The sequence below is a fragment of the Stigmatopora nigra genome, chromosome 10 (genome assembly GCF_051989575.1).
Source record: "Stigmatopora nigra isolate UIUO_SnigA chromosome 10, RoL_Snig_1.1, whole genome shotgun sequence".
NCBI classification, from domain to species: Eukaryota; Metazoa; Chordata; class Actinopteri; order Syngnathiformes; family Syngnathidae; genus Stigmatopora; species Stigmatopora nigra.
This window is the reverse complement of record NC_135517.1, coordinates 3,381,149-3,403,177: the sequence shown is the minus strand read 5'-3', so window position 1 is coordinate 3,403,177 and position 22,029 is coordinate 3,381,149. Positions and strand designations below refer to the sequence as shown.

The 22,029-nt window shown below is 35.3% G+C and overlaps 1 protein-coding gene and 1 long non-coding RNA gene across 2 annotated transcripts in view; one reads left to right on the top strand and one right to left on the bottom strand.

Annotated features, from left to right (window-relative positions):
- ppp1r16b (protein phosphatase 1, regulatory subunit 16B) overlaps positions 1–22,029 on the top strand; it is a 43,109-nt gene that overhangs the window by 7,539 nt on the left and 13,541 nt on the right. Inside the window, exons 2-3 of the mRNA XM_077726707.1 lie at positions 7,165–7,571; positions 19,698–19,768. Coding sequence (XP_077582833.1) covers positions 7,304–7,571; positions 19,698–19,768 — 339 coding nt within the window. The 5' untranslated portion in view covers positions 7,165–7,303. The remainder of the gene's footprint in view (positions 1–7,164; positions 7,572–19,697; positions 19,769–22,029) is intronic.
- Positions 1,900–21,350, bottom strand: LOC144203315 (uncharacterized). The gene is made up of 4 exons (XR_013327660.1): positions 21,175–21,350; positions 13,623–13,743; positions 2,266–2,537; positions 1,900–2,177 (listed from the first exon to the last, which is right to left on the bottom strand). It is a non-coding gene; the product is annotated as an uncharacterized LOC144203315 (long non-coding RNA).

Here is a 22,029-nt window from a genome sequence, read left to right as displayed (position 1 = left end):
TAAACTTAATTGTAATTTTGTTTTAGATTTTGATACATTTCTTGGTTCTATTTGCCTCGCCTCCACCCTGACTTTCAGTTTTGACTTGCCTTCAAAATATTCCCAAAATGATACACACAAATGTCCTCACAATAGGACAGTGGTGTCAAAGTGTCGGCTTGGGGGCCAAATCTGGCCCGCCGCATCATTTTATGTGGCCCGGGAAAGAAAATCATGAGTGCCAACTTTCTGTTTTAGGATCAAATTAAAATGAAGAGTATAGATGTAGATTATATACACTTATTTTCCCTCTTTTAAATCAATAAATGCAATTTTTAATCATTTTTTCTGTTTTTAGTTCAAAAACATTTTGTAAAATCTAAAAATATTTTAAAAAAGCTAAAATAAACATTGTTTTAGATCTATAAAAACGGACTAAAATTTTACTCATAACTCAAGACAAATATGCCCCAAATTTTACTCATATCTCAAGATAAATATGCAAACATTTACTCATATCCCAAGATAAATATGCCAAAATTTTCCTCATATCTCAAGATAAATATGCCCAAAATTTTACTCATATCTCAAGATAAATATGCCAACATTTACTCATATCAAGACAAATATGCCCAAAATTTTACTCATATCTCAAGATAAATATGCCCCAAATTTTACTCATATCTTAAGATAAATATGCCAAAATTGTACTCCTACCTCAAGATAAATATGCCCAAAATTTTACTCCTATCTCAAGATGAATATGCCCAAAAGTTTACTCCTATTTCATGATAAATATGCCCAATGTTTTACTCCTATCTCAAGATAAATATGCCCAAGATCTTACCCCCATCCCAAGATAAATATGCCCAAAATTTTCCTCATATTTCAAGATAAAAATGCCAAAAAATTTCCTCATATCTCAAGACAAATAAGCCCAAAATTTTACTCATATCTCAAATTACTTGTATACTGAGGTACCACTGTATTAACAGAGTTCGGACATACTAGCAGACCATCAGAAAGTAAAGATTTGAACCATCGACGCCACCGTGATTGATCGCTTGGCTGACATCCATTTTTTTCGTTAGTCATTGTAACGAAACGAGTCAAACGGCGTCTGCGCTTCCAATCATTTTAGCCCCCGCCGGACGACAGACCGTGTAAGTGGCGTCTAGCGATCGTTGGTACGCGAAAAAAAAAAAGTGCGGGTCGCTCGGTCAATGTGATGGCAGTCTTTGATCCATCTTTTGACTGAAGCGTTGGCTTGAGATTCATTAAAAAACCCAGCCTTGTCATTTTTGGCCTTATTGATTTTTTTCTTTTTCCTTCCGTGTTATAAAAGAAAACAATCGATACGCTGTATTTCGCTGCACACCAGTAATGACAATCTATGCTCTGTTGTAGCGAGCTGTCATTATTTTTAAAAGGTTTACCAGGTGTGCAGGAAATGTTTGAAATGGCATTAAAAATTCGGGCGAGACAGTCATTTATATTGATCATTTTAACTGTAAAGGCAGTATAAACGCTTTAAATTTAGAGAACATTTAAGACTCTTAAGTGCGCCTTATAGTGGTGAAAATACGGTAATTGCTATTGACTTCCAGGTATGAAGCACTCACTACACAGTCACCTCTAGAGCCAGCCATTGTTGATGTTTTGGATTTTTTTTGTATAAAATCTTGCAGTGGGGGAGGAGCTATATGATGGAAGATTTTGTAAACTAAGATGGCATCTGCATATTTAACAGTATTTTTTCAGTTCAGGCGTTTGTGTTTTTTTTAATATCCGACAGTGGTGGTTTTTAGTTTTTTCGTTTTCTGGTTTTTCCCTTAAATAAGGTGCACTGTCTATTTTGGAGAAAATTTCAGACTTTTAAGTGCGCCTTATAGTCGTGAAAATACAGTATATATGTGTATGTGTATGTATATTTGTGCTAAATGCCACTAGCAAAAAAAGACAAAATCAGAAACTTCTCTTTACTTACTACAAAAGATGATTTTTGATGTTTGGCAACTTTGACGTCATCACAATGGCGCCATCACTCTGCTTAAAACAGGTCTGACGATTCACACAATCAGACCAGAACCAGAATATTTGCCTGATAATCTGGTATTGTCATTTTTTTGGCTGGTCTGTGGTCAAAAATCTGGTACATGGCCAGATCTTCTTGGGTCCAGATTGACTAAATATAAATTCTAGAAGAAAACACAACAATGCAATGGTAAAAATCATGTCAGATAGGACTGACTACAACAGTGAGTTAAAAAATAATTGCTAGTATACCATTGGAAAGAACTCAAAGCCTTAGAGTTCAAACTTGGATTTGTGTTAGGTACTGGGGAAACTCCTTTAAAATGCTGCAAACTTTGCGAAAAGAATCCCATCACTAAGCAACATCTATAGTTTTTGGTCCCCGGTGGTTTGGCCGCCCGGAATGAAGACGACCTGAGATCTTTAAATCAAGGTTCCACCCGAGGAGATGGCTTTTTCTTTGCTAGTTGCCAAGTAGGACGAGTCACCCAGACAGAATGGAGAAGGTCTTAGGGGAGGACGCCCTTAGGAGAGAGAAGAGAGAGAGAAGAGTGAGATTGTTCTGAAGTGGTGCATCACTGCAGTAGTTCTTCAAACGCATCTAAATCTCTAAGCCTCTTTAGCGCCGCTACGGTTTTAAGAAGCCTGTCGACAAGTGGCGATGACTCAAAACTTCTTGCTTTTATATACATCTGTATTCTCAAATGGCAGAAAAAAATACAGGCATTTTTCACTCTGTACATTTGCCAGATGTAATAAACAATGTCTTCCAACTTTCCAAACACTAAAACATCTTTTTGAGGGTGTTTTTACTTGCATTACGTACTAATGGATTTTAGTCTAAATTCAGCAGGATTTTTTTCAGCAGTCATCATTTTACAATTGTTTTTTTTCACCTTTTGTTCATACTAAACAGAAAAGGTTTTGCTAGCATCTGAGCCCTTGTTTGTATGTTTTTTTTACACAAAAATATAATTAAATGTTCTTATATTTGATGAAATATGACTTTCACATTCATGATGGCTTACCTGGTTGAACAATTATATAATAATTTTGGTCCTCACGGAACAGAAATCGTTGAAATGCTAACATAGCATGCTAACATTTTATAATGTGATGAAGCTCATTAAGATATTTAAGAATATGTTAAGAATTGGTGTGCTAATATATCTTAAAATTGACAACTTTAGCACAAGAAACAAAAAGGAATGAGAATTTCAAATAAATTCACAAATACTTCAGATTGGAATGCTAACAAAACAAAATGCTAACAAAACAAAATGCTAACAAAACAAAATGCTAACATACCCCACTTATACAGACTATACAATATTAAAATGTTGTCATTTGAAATGGCTACAACAAAAAATAAGATTAGTAATGATTGAATAACTCTTATTAAAACATCTGCTGAACAAAACAGTATATTTTACTATCAAAAATTGAGCTAAAATATCTTTTACTGCATTGATTGAGCCGTATCATCAGCTTTAAATCACAATAAAATCTCCTCTAGCTTCCTGGATTGAGGTCACTAGGAAAAAAATGTCATAATCAGGATCTCATCTCATTTTCTGAACTGCTTCATCCTCAATAAGGTCGTGGGGGTGCTGGAGCCAATCCCAGCTGACTTTAGGCCAGCCAATCGTAGGGTACAAGGAGAAAAACAACCATTTACACTCCTTAAGACAATTTAAAGTGTCCAATCAGCCTACCTGAATGTCTTTGGAATTCAGGAGAAAACCGGAATACCCAATAAAAACCCACATAGGCCTGGGTAGAACATGTAAACTCCACACAGGTGGACCAACCTGGATTTGAACCTCGATCCTTCACTGTGAAGCACTCAGAAAAACTCCTACTTTTAGACTTTAGTGTAAAAAAAGCATGAATTTTCTTCTATTTACCATGAAAATACAACAAAACAATTTTATTCTGCATTGAAAGAACCAACTACTCCGCTTTTGTGTCCGTGTACTCTAACACTTTTGCCCAAATAGCTTACACAAAGTGTGCTTTACTTAAGATGAGCACATCTTGTCATGATTTTTCATTTTTTTTTGCTAGAAAATAGCTCCAAAGTGGGAAAACCTAGAAAGCCTGTGCCTTGTCATATCGACAAATGAGGCTTTTTGGAAGACTGTCAAAACAAAATAAACATTCACCGCCCAAGTCGAATCTCTTTGACGGCTGGCGAGAAATTTTATCACACAAATGGCTATTTTGTCAAAAATGGCCAATGTATCCAATTCATGCAGGGCAGGGCCTGCCATTTTGTTCTCCTTTTCTCTCCATAAAAAATGTGCAATGCACTGTAGCATTCCTATCTGCTGCCAGGGAACTGATTGAGGTCAATCTGTGATTTGCAAGCCTCGGAACGGCCGCGATCTCACGGCGGGGGGCTCGCAACGCCTGCTTTGGCTCTTCATGTCTTCGCATTTGTCTACAAATACTCGCTTCTTCAACTAAAATTGGCAATTTCATATCCCATTTTGGAGATTTCAAGATGCTAAATGCTGTGCATAAACTTGGAATCATCTTTTTATTCCTTTTTAAATACTCTGCTAATCGTTTTTAGGGGAGATACAGCCAAATTGTGAGTCGTTTTAGGGTGAATGGAAGTAAATGGCGTTTATAACAACTTACTGAGCAACAGTCAACAAACGATATTTGGGAACAACCCAGTAAAAAATGGATGGCTCCCCAAATAGTGTAAAGCATATTAAATGACTATATTGTGAAAAACTAAATGGAACAGGATGAGAAAAATGACATTTTTAAGAGAATATTAGTCTGTTCGTTTTCCATACAAGGGTTGCAGGGGGTGCTGGAGCCGATCCCAGCCAAAATGGGCACCAGGCAGGGGAGGGCAACTGGAATCTGTGGCTGGCCAATCACAGTTCTTAAGGAGATGGACATATAATTATAGCTAGAGGCAATTTAGAGTGTCCAATTAGCTAGCTTAGCAAGCATGTTTTGAATGCTTTTAAGTTTTTTTATAGGTTTTAGTCATCTGACAGGTTTCAGCCAAAACATTGGTTCGTTTATAACATAATATAGTTTTTTTTACAATTTTTTTTTTTTTTTTTTTCGTCACCTGACGTTTTGGCCGAAACATGTCAGGTGATGAAAATCTTTGAAAAAAAACAACAACAAAAAACAACATTGTCTGTTATTAACAAACCAATGTTTCGGCCAAAACATGTCGGGTGATGAAAACCTAAAAATAAAAATAAAAACTTTAATGTCTGTTATAAACAAACCGGTCATAACAAGAAGTCAAAATGAACTTAGCACAACTAGCTTAGCATGCATGTTTTTGGTATCTGGGAGTAAACCATAGTACCTGAATAAAACCCACTAGGAATGGAACTCCCGATCTCAGAACTGCGAGGCAAATATCCTAACCACTCATCCACCTTGCCACCTATTTTATGCCAAAAAACAAATTTCATTCTACCTTCTCTACTTCCCTTTTCCCAAAACAACCTCCATCAAAAAAATCAATCCAACAACCTAAACAAAATGAATATCTGAATATTCCCACAGCGATTTTCCAAACTCTTTCAGTCTGCTCAACCTTGGTGACAGAAAAACATAGAAAATATCCGACATCTTTGAGTTTGGAATTGGTCCAAGACAAATTGCAAGCCATGGGCCTCGGAAATCATTTCCAATTTGCTTTTGACTTGTCGCTCTCTCTCTCTTTTTTTGCTGCATGTCACTTGCTCATGCAATCATTGCACAAACCACAAATGCTGGTATGATTTACAACGATTGCTTTCCTGACCTCACATGACCATTCACCTTCTTTAAAGCAACCCAAAGCGAATAGCATCTTAGATTAAGATGGCAAGGAAAGCCAAGTACCTAGCTGATGATGACTCAAGCTTATAAATACATACTTTCTTATAAAAACAAAAAAACATAACCAAAAAGGCTGGGGTTGACGAAAGATATTTTCCGGAGAAATCTCGACTGTAACCGAATGACTTTAAAAAAGTTCCTCATCAACTAAAATAAAAAAAACTGTCTTTTTTTTCCCTTTGTCGACATGTCAAAGTATTTCTTGGAATGGAAATTTCTGCCGCTGTCATAAAAAAATGAAAAAAAAAAAAGACATGTTTTGCCCGAGTTGCTCAGCTTATCTTTAAAGTGCAGCATCCAGGAAGTGGTAAACCTTAGCTACGTTGAGGTGAACGAAAAAGTCTGACTGTACACTTTGTATTTTTTGCTCTACTTTGGGTTGAAAAGCAGATATTGGCCTCATTAAAAAGAGAGAAAAAAAACTAATTAATGACAAGAGTCTTCAGTGAGGAGTGAGGTTAGCCTTTGTGGTTTTAAGTAGATACTGACTTGGCTTTTCACTGTGGTATCAATTGACTGATTTAAAAAAAATTGTATTGACTTGATGGACTGGCTGACGTGAATTATGATCAATGTATGGTGGTTGTGATAGAAAATCACTGTAAAGTAGTTTTTAGGGGCATTTTTTACATGTATTTTGAAATCCAGCACTCTATATTATATGTTATAAGTGTTAATAGCATTTAGGGATGCTGTAAAAGGTTATTTTGTTGACTAATCACTGATTTAAAGATAGGTAAACTATGTATACTTTACGAAGAAACGTCATTGTGTTCTTTTTTGTATTGATTACCTCTAAAACTGCCCTAAAATGGTTGAATTTTCCAATTTCTCACGTATAAGCCTCTCAATTTTCACCTCCATATTTCTAATTTTAATACACAGTACAAATGTATTACTTTGAAGGGAAAATCTTTTTAAAAAATCATCACAAGTGGTATTTCTAAGATACTGTATGAATTAAAAGCATATTACTAGGCTCAATATCATAAGAAAATATACCTGTCTTTGTAAATAGTTGTTTTTATGCGCATATAAGCCACACCCTCTATTCAGTGTCCAACAAAAGCGGCTTATATGCGAGTAAATACTACAGTAATACTGTCTACTGCATACACCAGAAAAAGAAACCCATTAAAACAAAGCATGATATAAAAGATACAAGTTGGATTAATGGAATTTCAATTATTTCAGTTAGTATAGAAATTCCATTTGTGTAAAACTGTAAAAACTGACAACTGGAAGGAATACGTACTAAGTCCCGAAGTCTATGTTTTTTCTCAGAACTACTGCCACAACGATGACCAAGACGCTGACAGGGGGAGGGCAACGCCGAAGGCGCAGCCCTCGTTAGAGCGCTCCATCTGCTCTTGTTTCGCCCGCCGCCCTTTCGCCAGCTCCCCAACCCCGACCCTCCGCCATCATGGCCAACCACCTGGAGCTAATCCAGGAGTTGCAACAGCTGGATAAAGTACCCAGTCTGGAGAGGCTTCGGGCGGCCCAGAAACGCCGCACGCAACAACTCAAACGCTGGGCCGTCTACGAGAAGGAAATGCAAAACAAGAAACGTAAGGCGGACCGGAAAGGACGAAACGCCAATGGCTACCATCACGCCGAGGTCAAGAGGCGGGTGTCATTCGCCGCCAGTGTGGCGCTGTTGGAAGCGTCGGCTAGGAACGACCCGGATGAAGGTACGCCGCCGGATTATGCCGCTTAGTCATCATGCGCAAAGTCGTATCGGAGAATTCATGGCTGAGGTCAAACGTTTAAGGACTATAGCATCTATCAAAGTTGGAGGGGGAAAAAAAACAAGTTTTATGAGTATCCACAGCTCTTTAAAGTACTGCATTTTGTGGACTAATTAAAAATCTCAGTTAAAATCTTTTGTTTTTTCACTGAAAATTAAAGTGCGGCTTATAAATCATCTTAGGTATGAAGTCTAAGTGTATTTGTTAGCTATAACTCAAAGCTATAATGTCAAAGTATAACTATATTATTAAATAGATGGGTCAGTCGGGTTAAAAAAGGGCGGATACCGATATATGTCGAAAGTCCAAATATCGGCTGATGTCTAAGACATTTTTAAATGTTATTTCATTAGAAAAAGCTCATCTTACAAAAAAAAAAAAATGAAATTACGTATTGTAAACCCTAACTCTCTGTTTTTGGAAATGTGGGAAGAAACCAAAGTACAGTAATCCCTCGAATATCGCGGTTAATGTAGACCAGACATAGCCGCGATAATTAATAAAAAAATAGGGTCACTTAACTTTAAAAAAAAATATATATATATATTTTAATGTTCATAAAAATGAGAAAATCTACGCTAAAACTCGTAAGCATGGCCACTCTTGGTACTACAACTCACCACTAAAGTAAAAAAAAATGGCTCTGTTCCAGCTCTTTGCCATTGCACTGAATCGCATGTTTCTCTTATATTTATAACTTTTTTTAAGTTCATAAAAATGTGAAAATCCACACTGAAACTCACAAGTGGAAGCCACCTTTGCTACTAGGACTGCAGTTAAAAAAAAATAAACAAAAATAATTAAAAGCAGAAAAAAAATCACAAAGTAGTGAATTCACGATAATCGAGGGATTGCTGTACCTGGAACAAAACCGTACAGACACCGGAATAACTTGTCCTATGCTCTCCACAACAACTTTACCACTCAAAATTCACATCAAATAGTACACATTTGGCCATCTTGTGTTAACTACAAAATAGCTATTGCTATGATAATATATTTATTATGATTTTTCTTGCTGTGCCATTGAGAAATACATTCAACACACAATCATCACCTGACGCCTAAGAAAATAGGGCATGGGTTTGTCTTCAGCTTTGCATTTATGCACCATCGCCGGCGACATTAATCTATTGGCCGTCAGCTGCTGCATAATGACACCGCCGTTGTGAGGATGAGGATGGCGAAGATGAAAGAAAGCAGCCTGTGTGGTAGCTGGCTGCTCTTTGGGAGCTTTTTGGGAGGTCGCTAACCCTTGCTAACCACTCTTCTTATTTGCTCGCCCTCCAAACTACACTACACGGTCACACAAATGATAAAGGAAATAGCGCTAGCTATCAAGAGTCGTCAAATAATAGCGCAACAAATGCCATAGAGGCGACACCTAAGAGATTCACTGAAGTCTGTGGAGATTACTTGTATTTCAACCACCGGGAATTGGGTAATAAATGTAAACACAGTGATTTATGGTAAATAGACAGTCAAGGGAATGGGATATGTTACATTGGAATGAGAATGGAGGCTAGCAGTGTTAATTTAGCCGCTGGTAATGGTGTTGAAATTATGGAAGAGCCTTTTGGCCTTACAAAAATCATACTAAAGAGGTTGTTTTATGGGGGTGTATGTAGAAATGCTGGGGGCTGACTTGATGTGGATGCTACACATCTTTTCAGGGTTTGATCTGAAGGGGCTATCTTTCAAAGAGGAATAAATGTAAGAATATATTGGAAAGAGGGATGGAAGGGGAATTATTTACTGCAATAGACGTTTACGCAAGTATTGACATCAGACGTGTAGAGATTTAAGATGAAAATTGATGAAGTCGTTCATATCGTAATATGTATGTACATGTATATGAATGTACATGTATATGTATGTACAAGTACCAGTACAAGTATAAGTACAAGTGTAAGTACAAGTGTAAGTACAAGTGTAAGTACAAGTATAAGTACAAGTATAAGTATAAGTATAAGTATAAGTATAAGTATAAGTAAGTATAAGTAAGTATAAGTAAGTATAAGTAAGTATAAGTAAGTATAAGTAAGTATAAGTAAGTATAAGTATAAGTAAGTATAAGTAAGTATAAGTAAGTATAAGTATAAGTAAGTATAAGTATAAGTAAGTATAAGTATAAGTAAGTATAAGTATAAGTATAAGTAGAAGTATATATATATATATACATAAATATACATATATACATGTACATACATATATATGAATATCCATATATACACATAGATGTATATATATATATATATATATATATATATATATATATATATATATATATATATATATATATATATATATATATATATATATATATATATATATATATATATATATATATATATATATAATATACATTTGCATATATACACATAGTTGTACATGTACATACATATATAAATATACATATGCATATATACACATAGTTGTACATGTACATACATATATAAATACACATATGCATATATACACATAGATGTACATGTACACATACAGTTGGTCTTAAAGAAATGTTGTCCATCTAAAACTAGCCAAGAGCATCAAATGAGTCAAGTTATGACAACTCATCAGTATAAAAAGCAACATTTTGACGACATAGTCATGAATAGCGGATTCATTTATGTCAGATTTCCCAGCGTCTTTTCATGAGTGACAACGCAATAATTCCTCCACCTGGCACACCATTTGCCATTCTAACACGTCGGCGATGTCAGAGGAGCCTCGACCTAAAAAAAATCCACGGTCCATTTTTAGACGCTCGCATTTACTTTTGGTTGAGCGCCTATTTTTCCTCCCGTTTTTTTTTCTTTTTTTCGCTACCATGTCATTAGCATCAAAAGCACGCAGGAGGAGCCAACAGATTTTCGGCTCTGGCGGCGAATCGGGAGGCCTCACGCAAGAAAGCTTCTTCTCGCTTGCTTATTTGTGTGCAAATGAGCTCTCACCGGAGCTTTTTGTCTTCTTCTCGTGCCTCCCGTCTCGCTGGAGCGAAGCGCCTTTGCCGCCGAGTGTACGGGGGCGCTGGAGCAAGGCACAATTAGAACACATTATAATCCGCGAGGGCCCTAGTTAGAGTTAACATGGAAACGCATTGGAATTCATTATTAGCATTTTTTTCATACATTATGGCTAAAAATCAATGAATTTATTCAGTTTTTTATATTTTTTTGTTATTCTAGTATTGGGAAATCCCTTTTTGAACAAGTGTTTCTTGTTTTTTTTTCCTTTATGATGAAGAAGCTACTATTTTATTGCTTGTATAAAGTTTTTTAGGGTTTTTATTGTAAGCTTATTTACTGTAATGTCTTCTAACACAGTTGGCGATGCGCTTTTTGTTAGCTTATTGAAGGCCGGGGAACAGTAAAAGACAATTAGCACATTGGTGCTGAATCTGCTGTTTGCTATAGCAAAGACAACTATTAAATGTACTGCAATTGCCTTGGGAAAAGTCTGTTTAGCATGATGCTAACAAGTATGCAAAAAAAAAGGCATGGGGGAAAAGTTATGGTTAGCGTCAAATTTCACCGTTTTAGAAGCAATGTTTTTATTGATAACCAATATCAAAATACTTAGGAGGGTATATTCTTTATCCTCTAAAAGAAGGGTGTCAGACTTGAGTTGGTTCGCGGGCCGCTTTAACGTCAACTTGATTTCATGTGGGCGGGACCATTTTAGATATAATATTTAGATATTTTTTTAAATAAATGGATTAAAAGACCTTGATTAAAAGCCTAAATATTCAGTTTTTTATACATCTAAAACAAAGTTATTTTAGCTTTTTTCTTAATATATTTTCAGATTTTACCAAAATTATTTTTGAACTAAAAACACCAAAATTGATTAAAAAATAACAATTATTGATTTAAAAGGGGGAAAATCAGGAAATTTAATATACATCTATACTCTTCATTTTAATTTGATCCTAAAACAAAAAGTCGGCACTCATCATTTACTTTCCCGGGCCACACAAAACGATGCAGCGGGCCAAATTTGGCCCCCGGGCCGCCACTTTGACACACGTGCTCTAAAAAAATTATATTTTCGTGAACTCAGAATTTTTTTCTTTTTTTAAAGACCCCCAATAGTGGAGTTTATAGATTACCTAGGCAACAACTATCAAGTGTGAATTTACACAATGAAGGAAATCACTTGAGTTAACCTCCATACATATTTCTCAAATAACATTAATCAGCAGGTTGTTAACCCCTCAAAAGCAACTAATTTGTTACACTTATACTCCATTTTGGTTGTGGCTATGGGAGAAGTATTCTTTATAGTCAGAAAATGCCATAAATGAGTTAAATGCTACATGCTAAAACAGTCAAATCAGCATACATGATCAGCAAATGACTTAAATTGAGCCTTGGTTCAATATTATTGTTGCCGTCCGTACATCACAGTGATGTACAGCTGCTTCAACGTTGTTAGCATAATTAGCACTAAACATGGAGGCTAAAAGAAGCCACCCAACACATTTCTAATGGAATTGGATCAAGACCAAAGGGATGAGAAAAGCTGGTTATCCATTTGAATTCCTCTTTCAACTCTCGTAAAAAAAAGACGTGAGATTCATGAGCTCAGCCAAGATGACGACCATTAAAATGGATGAGTGCCCATATTGTTTATTAGTGCGCCATAGAAGTTAAAAAAATGGGGCATCATTTTTTTTTCTTGTCGCTTTGCAGTTTTCTTTCTGCTAAATAGTGATCCGTAACAAGATGAAACTGGTTTACGAAATATGAAATATTTAGGCTTCAATTGGAAAAAAAAATCAGTCATAAGAAGTTTGTAGCTATGGCTAGCTCCTCCCCAATTTACATTAAGAAAGAAATTGTACCAATCAAAGACTTCCAATTGAGCAATTCAGCTTTAAATGACACATCTCATAGCAAATGTGAATATAAAAGACCCCGCCCCCTTCCATTCCCACTCTAATCTGGAAATAGGATTTTGGATTATCCGTTGAGGATTAGTAGGCTTCCCTAAACCAAACCGTAGCAGAATACCTTATTACAACACAGCGTGGTAATGTTTTAAAAAAGTATATACCGTATTTTCACGGCTATAAGGTGCACTTAAAAGTCTGAAATGTTCTCCAAAAGAGACAGGGCGCCTTATAATACAGTGCGCCTTATAATACAGTGCGCCTTATAATACAGTGCGCCTTATATATGGAAAAACATTAAAATGTGCCGTTCGTTGAGGGTGCGCCTTTACATGCAGTGCGCCTTATAGTCGTGAAACTACGGTATATAACAATAAAAAACGGATACCGTATTTTCACGACTATAAGGCGCACTTAAAAGTCTGACATTTTCTCCAAAATAGGCAGTGCGCCTTATAATCCATTGCGTCTTATATATGGAAAAAACAGAAAACGAAAATCCACCACTGTCGGATATTAAAAAAACACAAACGCCTGAACTGAAACAATACTGTTAAATATGCAGATGCCATCTTAGTTTACAACATCTTCCATCATATAGCTCCCCCCATACTGCAAGATTTTATACAAAAAAATCCAAAACATCAACAATGGCTGGCTCTAGAGGTGACTGTAAAGTAGTGAGTGCTTCATACCTGGAAGTCAATAGCAATTACCGTATTTTCACCACTATAAGGTGCACTTAAAAGTCTTAAATTTTCTCCAAAATAGACAGTGCGCCTTATAATACAGTGCGCCTTATATATGGAAAATGTCATTCATTGAGCTTGCGCTTTATAATGTGGTGCGTCTTATAGTCGTGAAAATACGGTACATAAAAAGCAACTTGACTAAATTGACGACGACCACCATTTTGACACTTGTTAACAATTTCTGTTCCATATAAATCGTTTTTTCAGAATTGCGCGCATCTGCTATATGGTGATAGAAGACCACTATAATTGCACAATGTATATCACGTAGACAGGAAATGTCTATAGGGGTTCTGTCTTGGGACACAGTGGTTTATATAGCTGTATACTATTATACTTTAGACTTACCTCACTCGGTTGGAGTGGAAGAAGGAAGTCTCACAGTGGTTTGGTTTGACTGAATGTTGTCCAAATGTTTTGTTCCTCCCGATAATCAGCGGGCGTCAGTCACAGCTGCACAAGGTTGAGACTGCAGGGAAAGAAAACAAACGTTTGTCTCGACATTTTTTTTCTTTTTTGAAGCGCTTTTGTGTCGAGTCTGTTTGTGAAAAAACAAAACAAAAATATAAGAAAAACAGAATGATTTTAGAGATGTGCTGTGATGAGCAATGAGTCATTTCAATGACTGTTTTGAAGGACATAGTGAATGGAGTATGTTTTCTTTGTCTAATATTTCTATGAGATGTAGACTAATATTTATTGGGATTTAGGGTATGGAGGACCTAGTAGAGCAAGGGTGTTAGACTCGGGTTGGTTCGCGGGTTGCTTTAACGTCAAGTTGATTTCATGTGGGCCATTTTAGATATAATATTTAGATTTTTTTATTTTTATAAATGGATTAAAAGAACTGGATTAAAAGCCCTTAATATTCCGTTTTTTCTATAGATCCAAATGGCGGCCCGGGGGCCGAATCTGGCCCGCCGCATCATTTTGTGTGGCCCATGAAAGTAAATGATAAGTGCCAACTTTCTGTTTTATGATCAAATTCTAATGAACAGTATAGATGTATATTACATTTCCTGATTTTACCCCTTTTAAATCAATAATTGTTATTTTTTAATCAATTTTCTGTGTTTTTAGTTCAAAAATCATTTAGTAAAATCTAAATATATATATAAAAAAAGCTAAAATAAACATAGTTTTAGATCTATAAAAAACGGAATATTCAGGGCTTTTAATCCAGTTCTTTTAATCCATTTATAAAAAAAAAATCTAAATATTATATCTAAAATGGTCCCGCCCACATGAAATCAAGTTGACGTTAAAGCGGCCAAAATGAACCAATAGACGAGAAGAGAGAATTATTTCACCGCAAACAAAGACGTCCATGATTATCTGCCAAAACCACAGATTCCCAGTTCACATTGGACTAGGAACTAGGACAGGTTTCCCTATCTGGCACAATTGTAGAAATATTACCTGTCCGTCCCAGCGGCAAGAACAAAAAAAAATCAAAAAGGACTTTCATTTCCTGGCCTCGAATTCTCTAGCGTGTTCTAAAGTGTGTGTTTTGCGCAAAATTCCGTTCACATTTCTTCTTGTGTTAATAGACACTTCAACAGAGTGCTTGGCATCTTGCGTTAAGGGAAAAAAAAAGGCTCACACTCACCCCGGCTAATAACTTGTGGGAATAGACGACGTGTCTGCAACATAACCTGAAGGATTTTCCCGCTAATGACAACATGGCTCGTGTTTATTCTATTTCGTAGCAACCGTCGTCGCGTTGATGTGTCCTGCATCGGCGTAGTGTACAATTAACGTCCCTCGATAGGTCATCATGCGCCGGATAATTATAATGCCAGGCGGAATGCTAATTATATTACAGCCTCACCCCCCCCCCTTCCATCCAACGTCCTACTAAAACAATGTCATTTTCATGCTACTTATGGATGTGGCCTACTTTTCAATGCAGAAGAAAGATACCGACCGTACCTAGCCACCAGATACATATTTGGATTCACTGTTCTGGCATTGGTGGGAAAATAAGAGCATCTTGCTGGGAAATAACATGTACTTGTAGTACTAATAGCATTAGCAGTAGTAGTAGTAGTAGTAATAGCAGTAGCAGCAGTACGAGTAGCAATAGCAGTAGAAGTAGTAGCAGTAATAATAGCAGTAATAGTAGTAGTAGCAACAGCAGTAGTAGTAGTAACAGCAATAATAGTAGTAGTAGTGGTAGTAGTAACAGCAGCAATAGTACTAGTATGAGTAGCAATGGCAGTAGAAGTAGTAGCAGTAATGATAGCAGTAACAGTAGTAGTAACAGCAATAGTAGTAGTAGTAACAGCAGCAATAGTAGTAGTAGTAACAGCAGCAATAGTACTAGTATGAGTAGCAATGGCAGTAGAAGTAGTAGCAGTAATGATAGCAGTAACAGTAGTAGTAGCAACAGCAGTAGTAGTAGTAACAGCATCAATAGTAGTAGAAGTAGTAGCAGTAATAATAGCAGTAACAATAGTAGTAGTAACAGCAATAATAGGAGTAGCAATAATAGCAGTAGTAGTATTAATAGTAGTAGTAGTAATAATAATAATAATAGTAGTAGTAATTGTAATAATAATAGTAGTAGTAGTAGTAGTAGTAATAATAATAGTAATAGTAGTAGTAGAAATAATAAGAATAGTAGTTGTGCTAATAATAATAGTAGTAGTAGTAGGGGATTATGTTAAACATCCTGGAACCCCAGATTTCAATCCCACTCATTTTGATTTCCTTAGGAAGTGTCTTGAAATCCAAATTTCTGATCTCCCGGCCTGTGAAATTTTTGCAGGCAATTTTCTCTCAAGTAGCTCTCCACCCTTTTCCGAGCAGGAAGGTTACGCAACACCAAACGCTACAGAGAAATAACATTTTACTGTCCAGATAAGAACAGAAGACATTTTGCTGAATGGCGAGCAAATTCCCCCGAGGTACTCTCTTTGCTATCGGGCAACAAGCAAGTTTAGGTCATCTAGAATGTATCCACCTGACTCACTTTTGGGATATTGAAGCGCTAAATCTTTGTTCCGAGTCGTCCTCCGTCCCGCTAGATTTGTTTTTATGTGACTGGCAATGTTTTATAATCCCGCCGAGAGTACATTTGAAGCTCGTCATTTTTAACGTCTGACAATCATGTCGATTTTAGTCGATTCCTCCATTTTCTTGATATTTTTTAGCACAAGTTTTTTATACGTAAACAAATATGGGATATTTCTATCCGGATGCATGATTAAACATAGAATGCGGCTTTGAAAGATGATGTTATCGCGTTATAAATCTGTTTCGCAAAGTTAACTGAAGGCCATCAGATAAGATAAATTTGCTTTTTTTTGATTGAATTGGGTCTTGTGTGCATCCAAGTGGAAAATATCTTGTTTATTAATATATTGAAGAGAAGAAAAATACACAGACTTTGATTTTTTTGTCAATAAAAGCCAGTGTCCGCCTTTACAGCCAATCATATGCGAGTATCCTCGATGCCCCGCCCCTTACTTACGACATTCGCCAAGCGCATCGACTGCATTTGTGCGTCAGCGAGATTTTTACGTTCGTAAGCGGTTTGATTTTTCTTCATTTGGTTCAACCTTATTTTCTCCATCATCGGTAGTCTGAGAAATTGTCAATTTGCACATTGAAATACCTTATTTTCCGCACTTTGGGGCGCAACTAAGAGACTTTAATTATCTCAAAAATTGGCACTGCACCTCTCTAATCCATTTGCCGCTTTTGTATATATGGATCAATACCTTGTATGAAATTCCCTTTATCACAGTTCTAATCTACTCGTGACCGGACGTTTGGTCGCCAGTCTTTTGGTGACAGAGAGTTTAATGTTAAAACCAGCTCTCAAATTTATATTTATGAGAGAGTTTAATATATAAGAGAGAGTTTAATATCCAAGTACTACTGTTTAATATCTATGAGAGAGTTTAATATCAATGAGAGAGTTTAATATCTAAGTACTACTGTTTAATATCTATGAGAGAGATTAATATTTAAGTACTGTTTAATATACAAGTAGTGTTTAATATACAAGTACTGTTTAATATCTAAGTACTGTTTTATATCTAAGTACTGTTTAATATCTAAGTACTGTTTAATATCTAAGTACTGTTTAATATCTAAGTAGTGTTTGATATCTAAGTACTGTTTGATATCCAAGTACTGTTTGATTTCCAAGTACTGTTTAATATCCAAGTACTGTTTGATTTCCAAGTACTGTTTAATATCCAAGTACTGTATAATATCCAAGTACTGTTTAATATCCAAGTACTGTTGAAACCAGCTCTCGAAATTATATTCATGAGTTTAATATCTAAATATCTACTGTTGATTCATGAGAGAGAGAGTTTAATATCTAAGTACTGTTGAAAACAGTAGATATTTAGATATTAAACTCTCTCATGAATATTATATTGAGAGCTCGAAATATTTATTTTTCTGAGCTTTTAAAAAAATATTAACTTTATCATTTAATTCATTTACATTAATGATCCTGCTCTGTCTGACTAACGAACCCGGACTTAAACACATTTGTAAGCTAAAAATAACCAACGCATTTACAAAAATTGGCCGTATTGTTCCTAAAAAATCCTCCGTGAATTTCTTTCTTGACCTCCACTAAAAGCCCCCCGAGTATCGAAAGTGTTTTAATAAGCGTTCTGACTTGGGGGCGTTATGATTGCCTTTGAACTACCCGTCGCCTTGCTATCGCTAACGTTAGCGCTATTGATGGCGCGCCCCCGGTGGAGATAACAGGAAGGGAGGGTGCGCTCCTTTTTCCTGTGCCCTTGTTTGTTGATATATATTTTGTTATCTTTTGGGAAGCATCTTGTCTGGCATTTTTTTCCCCCCGCCACTCGGAATTCACGCAGCCCGCCCGGGAAGCGCCGCGTGAGATGTGTACGCCGATTACTCGCCACGGCGGATAATCGCCACGGTGACCCTCCCGTCTAATGGATTGCTTTTAAATGACGTGTGTGTCTGTGTTTGTTTGTTTTCGAGCATTGACGGATGGAGACAAGTCACTCCTATTTTGGTCACTGACAGACAAATAATGTATTTATTATAGTTATATTTTATTTATGTATATATATTTATTTATTACCTATTTATTTATGTCTAAAATGTCTTTTACTGTGTCTGTATTCTCACCCTCTTGATTCAATTATTATTAACATTATTATTGTTATTATAAACATTATTATTATAAACATTATTATTATTATTAACATTATTATTATTATTAACATTATTATTATTATTAACATTATTATTATTATTATTAACATTATTATTCTTATTATTAACATTATTATTCTTATTATTAACATTATTATTCTTATTATTAACATTATTATTATTATTATTATTATTATTATTATTATTATTATTATTATTATTATTATTATTATTATTATTATTATTATTAATTATTATTATTATTATTATTATTATTATTATTATTATTATTATTATTATTATTATTATTATTATTATTATTATTATTATTATTATTATTATTATTATTATTATTATTATTATTATTATTATTATTATTATTATTATTATTATTATTATCATTATCATTATCATTATCATTATTATTATTATTATTATTATTATTATTATTATCATTATCATTATTATGAACGACATTATTATTATTATGAACGACATTATTATTATTATTATTAGCATTATTATAATTATTAACATTATTATTATAATTATTAACATTATTATTATTATTAACATTATTATTATAATTATTAACATTATTATTATTATTAACATTATTCTTATTATTATTATTCTTATTATTATTATCATTATGTCACGAGTGACCCAAAAAATGGTAACGTCAATCTTTCTCATCCTTTGTCCTATTTTTTCTTTTCGTGTGACATAACGCCAGATAGCGGGAACAACAGGATGTCACAAACCGTCACTTCCTGCTTAGAGGTTTACCTAAGATCACATTGCTGATTTTTTCCTGCGTATTAGTGAAGTAGGGTTTATCTTTTTTTCTTTTGAAAGGGGGGCTACCAGGCTGTCAGACACTTTTAATCCTACAGGACATTATTACATGGTGCATAACAATAAGCTCCGCCCCTCCCTTCCGATTTCCCAAGGTCAATTAAGTAACATCCATCCAGGATTGTTAAATTAAAAGACTGACTAATGGAATGAGGATTGACTGGCGGCAACAAATGGGGACAAAATGGCTGCATCTTGTGATACCGTTATGTTTGTTATGTATATTCTCATTATGTATAGTTTTTAGCAATAATTCCTACCCAGCACCAAATGCCATAAGTGCGCAAAACTAATTGTTAGAGGCAAGCTCATTCATTTTAGACAAATGAAAGATACTTTAATATTTCCTATCCGTTATCTTACATAAATCCATTCCCTCTCTACGTCTGTTTTTTTTTCCACTAGTGCGCTACCTGCTCAAGAACAACGTCAGCCCAGACCTGTGCAACGAAGATGGCCTCACCGCACTTCATCAGGTTGGACAAAATTAGATTAGATTTTTAATTGTTATAGCAAGCCTCATTTGTGTCGTCCTATGCACCCCCTCAAGCAAAAAGGGAATATTACTTTTACCCTTTTTGGCAAAATATATCCCCAAAAAAGATTTAATTTCACAGTAAATTGCTATTTTATTCCATACAAATTGTCACCATAAACCCAGATTAAACCTGACTGTATTTTTAATTTTATTTTTTTTTTAAATACACCGAGTTCTTATAAATAATGAGAAACTATTTCATAACGCATTGTTAAAGTCCTGTAATGAGTCAATAAGAAAACTCCCATAGGGTTATTTTTGATACCTGTGTTTAAAACGTTAAATTAATTCCTTTCTTAAGCGACGTTTTAGTCACGTTGTTGATGTCTACAGTTATAATGGACAACCAGTTGCTGCTGAAAACTAGTGTGCTACTACAAACTTGAAAAAGAATGCACATTAGCTATTGGCTAACTCCTTACCTGCCAGCAACAAGTCTGAAATTAACTAATAATACCTTGCAAACAAATCTATATATTAAAAAAATCGGTGCGAATACATTCCTAAAATATACCTACCAAATTTGACTCAGGTCCCGCCCCCAAAAAACACAATGTACACAACCCCAACAACAACATGAGTTGACATGACAAGCTAAAATGGGTTACCTATAAATAGATACTTTGAACGCTACTATATTGTAATATAACATTGTTTTATGCTTCATTGCTAATTAAAGATAAATAACGATTACCCATAGCGATTAACTAAAGTGTAATGTGGTTTTCCTGATACACACCTGGAAAAAATGTGGGTATTTTCCCAAAAAAAAAACGATTGTAAGAAGGGTAATAAAATTTGATCGTGAATAAAAAGTTCTTTGATGAATTCATCAATCAAAATAGATGGCAGAATATTGCAGTATTAAATTATCATCTATCAGAAGGACATACTTTTATATGCCAATAATGAAACGGAGGAAAATGAAGTCTGATTTTGACGTAATAGGGCGAACATAACAGATGTTATTTCATCTTGAGGAAATGATTGTGAGTGGGTCGCGTTGGAAACGGAAATTGAAAAGCAAACAGCCCCTTTTTTCACTTGTTAATGGATCTACTAGCGCTTCTAATATACGTGGCTAATATACATTGGCCCAATGTGTCGCCTCGTTTAACTGCAAATCAACCTTAGCTCTGTTTAGAGACCTCGGCGACTAATTGTCTTTTAGTATGATAATTACAGCCGACTTAATGATGATATAAAGTTGCCATTTGTGCTACGCAAGTTGAATGATTTCATAGATTTTTTCCTGTCCAAAACTTGTGGAAAAAACCCATTTTTGTAGAGACGAATCGTCTGAGTAGAAAATGTCATGCGGCGCACTCTCAACGCAGTACTTACAAATGCGACGATCCACTCGAGGAAAGCAGCGGCAGCCTTTTTGTGCCTATTCAAAGAAGGCAGCAGAAAAGATGGCTGTATGGAGAGTAGAGGGTGCTTGAAGACAAATGTACGTAACAGTATGCGGCGGCACGTTTTGTGCTGCAGAATACCAACAAGCCCATCTTGGCCCAAAAGAACCTGAAGAACAGAAGAAAAATCACACAATCAATTCCACACTACAGAGCAAAACATGCCCTGCCTTTATAAGCCACACTATGAGAATTTGACAAAACATTAGGGGGTGAAAAAAAACAAAAACAAACAAACAAAAAACCCTCATATAAGCCTCAACTGACCATATAGGTATGGACAAGTATCCATGCCTTAACAAAGTGCTCCGAAATTTCCCATATAGTTCTTGATAGACTGGATTTAGGGTCGCTAGCATAGCAGGTTTGTCGTACCGGTGCTCGGACGTTTGGTCGCCAGTCTTTTGGTCGCCGGCCAAATGGTGACAGAGTTTATTGTTGAAACCAGTTCTCAAAACTATATTCATGAGAGAGAGTTTAATATCTAAGTACTGTTTAATATCTAAGAACTGCTTAATATCTAAGAACTGCTTAATATCTAAGTACTGTTTAATATCTAAGTACTGTTTAATACCAAGTACTGTTTAATATCCAATTACTGTCTAATATCCAAGTACTGTTTAATATCCAAGTACTGTTTAATATCCAAGTACTGCTTGATATCCAAGTACTGTTTGATATCCAAGTACTGTTTGATATCCAAGTACTGTTTGATATCCAAGTACTGTTTGATATCCAAGTACTGTTTGATATCCAAGTACTGTTTAATATCTAAGTACTGTTG